This window comes from Neolamprologus brichardi, chromosome 10 (genome assembly GCF_056152115.1).
Source record: "Neolamprologus brichardi isolate AB-2024 chromosome 10, ASM5615211v1, whole genome shotgun sequence".
NCBI classification, from domain to species: Eukaryota; Metazoa; Chordata; class Actinopteri; order Cichliformes; family Cichlidae; genus Neolamprologus; species Neolamprologus brichardi.
The window spans coordinates 3,669,499-3,673,370 of record NC_142113.1 but is presented as its reverse complement, the minus strand read 5'-3'; the positions used below and the strand labels follow the sequence as shown (position 1 = coordinate 3,673,370).

General features: G+C 46.1%; 1 protein-coding gene across 1 annotated transcript; it reads left to right on the top strand.

Annotated features, from left to right (window-relative positions):
* Positions 1–252: 252 nt before the first annotated feature.
* bhlha9 (basic helix-loop-helix family, member a9) lies at positions 253–1,862 on the top strand. Its single transcript, XM_006807249.3, has one exon. The coding sequence runs from the start codon at positions 481–483 to the stop codon at positions 1,336–1,338; it is 858 nt and encodes a 285-aa protein (XP_006807312.1). The 5' UTR covers positions 253–480; the 3' UTR covers positions 1,339–1,862.
* The last annotated feature ends 2,010 nt before the right edge of the window (positions 1,863–3,872 follow it).

The following is a 3,872-nucleotide window of genomic DNA, read 5'->3' as shown; positions in this document are numbered from 1 at the left end:
TATAATAACTGTGGTATGAAGCATTTCCAAAGTGCAGCATTTTGCTTTTATTTTACAATGAAGTGTTGAAACTCCCCTGTGAGGGAGAGTCAGAGTAGAAGGAGGAGGATGTGTCAGTGCCATTTGCCTTGAGGGTGCCCATAAACCTGAAGAGGGAGAGAGAGTGCATCATTCTTTACAGGTGAGTGTACCATGTGACCTCAAGATCTTTAAAAAGCAGGTAAACCTGTCTTGTCGAGGCACAAGTTATCACACAGCACCAGGGGATTCAGAGCAGGAGAATACGCGGGCTGTCGGCACAGCAGCAAACACCGACAGCCCCACAAAAGAAGCCGAGGCACATCAGCGAGCGTGCGACGGAGTGCTGGAACCCTGCACTCACAGCTCCTCTTGCAGACCACATCTAGGATTTTCACTGAAATTGCACTACAAGAAGGAAGATTTCACGTTGCCTCGTCTGGTGCGCGCACTACCGACACAATGAGCTGCAGCAGCGTTGCGAGCTCCGAGTTCTCCGAGGAAGAGCTTGAACTTGGCGGTCTGGTCCAATGCGAAGATGAAGGAAGTCCCAAGCCATCATTCCAAGACGAGAGTTCAACCAGCAGCCCGAGCGAAGCAGAAGAAGGCCAAACCAAGAAGCGCAACCGACCGGTTCGCTCGAAAGCTCGAAGAATGGCCGCTAACGTCCGCGAGCGAAAACGCATTATGGACTACAACCAGGCGTTCAATGCCCTCCGTGTCGCCCTGAACCATGACCTCAGTGGCAAACGGCTGTCCAAGATCGCCACACTACAGCGAGCCATCAACCGCATCTCTGCTCTCTCAGTATTCCTGAGCTCTCATCCACCCAGTAAGCCCTGCGCCCACCGTGAGTGCAACAGGTCGTCAGCGGGACCGGCAGCGATGGGGGCGTCACGGCTCGAGCAGACCAGGTTAACAGTTCCTTGTCCGGAGCATCAGAGCTACGTCCCCTGGCACGCATCCATCTCTCAACAGATGCAGCCACAGCCAGCGCCTCACATGCACAGACCTCATGCTTACATAGACAACACAGTGCCATCATGTCCCCCATCACCACACTACCCTTGTTATCCCACCGAGGGACAGTTTTATGCCTCACACAGACACTGTGGCACCCCCTGTGATCTCCCACCCAGCCCTCTGAGATACCCTCAGGTGGATGAGGGGTTGGGATACCAGCCGGGGATGTGGGCCTCCTGCACTCAGGGATACATGGACACCTTTGCAGAGCCATCTGCGACTCTGGGACTTCCATGGCAGGTGAGCTACCTGCAGGAGCCGGAGAGCAGCTTCCCCCTGTGCTCTGATATACTGTAACAAGCTTCACGAGTACTGTGAAGTCCTGAAAACTGAAGAACCCCGATGGACTTTTTAAGGGTTTGAGGGAGTAACCTTGTGCTCTTACTGTTGCTGTTATTGAAACGTACAGGAAGGCTGTGATTGCAGTCCTGCAAGCTGAACACAGATCAATAAAGGAGCAATGGCAATCTAGACTGCAGAATGTTACATATGTTAAGTATTTTGTTATATTGTGGAATTTGAAAATGTTATTTCTAAAGAATGTTTTGCGATCTACAGATGACAATTCACATAATTATATTTTTGCTGTGCTAAATTGTCCCCTTTTTCAGCCCTTCTGCAAAAGATGAATTATTGGAGTTGCATTAGTAAATGTAAGGTAATAAAAATGGGTGTGTTGGTAATAAAAACAGACAGACTAGCATAAAAACAGTGCTATGTAACTATGCATACAGCGTGCTAGCTTTCAAGTAGTACAAAGCGCTCTGAAAGAAAATGTGACTAAGATCTGGTGTCAACATTCAACATGCTAATGTATTTATTCTCTGACTTTAAAAAGTACAGTCTGTTCGTGTTGTAAAGACGCTGCTTTTCCTTTGCTTTTTCCAAGCTTGAAAATTAAATGTTTAAAATGATAGACGATGACTCTTTTTATGGCTCCTTTCATAAGAAAACAGAAAATGCACATGGTGCCCAGGACTACAACACTGCACTAACACAAAGCTTGCATTAAGTGTGTGCATCAGTGTGTGCATGCATGCCTGTGGGAGTGTGTTTGATTATAGCCTAAGGCTGGTAGCCTCTGCCATTCAGAGTGTGAGATGACAGAGGTCCTTCACTCAGATGAGAAACGTCCGTACAAGCCCATTCTTGCCATTCTTCTTGGAGGAGAGAACTCAGCGTGTTATTTACTCACAGCACAATAAAAACACGAGTTGAAGGCAAGAATGGCGAAGCAACAAAAGCACATAAAAATCAGGCAATGCTGGTTGAAAATTGTATGCGTTGGCTCTTGAAAAGAATTCGCTTCTTATATTGTACCTTTCAGTTCAAACGCTGAGAGGTCAGCTGATCTTCTTTGAAATCAGAAACAGTGAATAGTAAACACAAGTCGCCCTAGACCGGCTTATATTAGTCAATACCAGCTTCAATAACAGCTTTCCCTCCCCTGCTGAGCAGCATGTCATGGAAAACAGCTTTAATGTTAGACCATAGGACGAAGCCCACCGACAGATTTATATGGGTTCAGGAAGGAAGAGTGTGCCCCGTCATCAGCAAGGTGAAATCCCCTTTTGGGCTGCACCGGCCTGGAGGTACAGCTGGGTGTGTTCAGGGTTGTTTTTTTTTTTGAACGTCCTGGAGGTCTCCCAACAGGAGCCTCGAGACGCTGCAGAAAATTGGTGGCCTGGGGAGAAGTACTGTGGGCTCGGTGGAGAAATAAATGGTGTGGTGCAGCAACAATTAGCAGACAGGAAGGAAAGGGAATGTGGACAAAGAGATGAATGGAGAGTGAAATAATAGGAAGAGGAGGATATAGGTGGTGAGAAAAAGGGGGAGAGTCACAACACTTTGAGCATGTCGTTCAGCTTCTGTGCAGACGTGAATCACTGGAAAACCTTGAGTCACCAGTGAGAGACGAGTGTGGCTGATAGCACTCAATGACGGCATGTCTCTTCCTCCTCCCTTTCTGGCACAAATGTGGATCTTCGCTTAACTCATTGCCAGGGTACCTACTGGTTTGGGTCCTCAAGAGACTACCAAGAGCTGTACCACAGCTTGTCACTGATCCGGAGTATCCACATAGGCAAATAAAAGTGCTGTTCAAAAGAGCAATAATCGAAATAGATTTACGACTTTCCAAAGCCTGGGACAGCACATCTTCTGCTAAGGTCAATGCTTTATCTTGTTATGGGTTCTGTTTTTGTCTGTGTTCATAAAAGTTTAGTTTAGTAGCTTTTGTGTTGTTACAGACAATGGTAACAAAAGCACACAACAAAAAAACCACAACAAAACTCACAAAAAATCCCCCATAAAATACTAGCAGCTCCTCAGCCTTCTAATAGATAATATCAATGGTATCAGCACCTGTACTAGTCCAAGATTTTTAGTAGATGCATCTATGGTAAGAATATCTAATTACATTGCCTCGTTATCGATTTATCGCATTCACAAACTTGGGTGTCCACACTGCAGGGTGACGACAATATCCTATCAGTCTTTTACAGCTGAGGGGCAAAAACCTGACAAAACACAAGTGTTTCTGGGGAGACAACTTGATGAAACAGCTGCAGAAGTGACAAGCTAACCATGAACGACTAATACCAAATCTACAGTATCTACATCTACAGTATTATATGACGCATGCGATAAAAACACACAACATTTGCATCTTTGTCGCTGTGAAATTCTTTGCATGTTTTGGTTTCTGGCACTTCTGTTGCTGTTCTTCAACATGAATGTCTCCTCAAAAACACTTTGTGTGATTTTTGTCCGGGCGATCGTGGCTCAAGAGTTGGAAGTTTGTCTTGTAATCGGAAGGTTGCCGGTTCGAG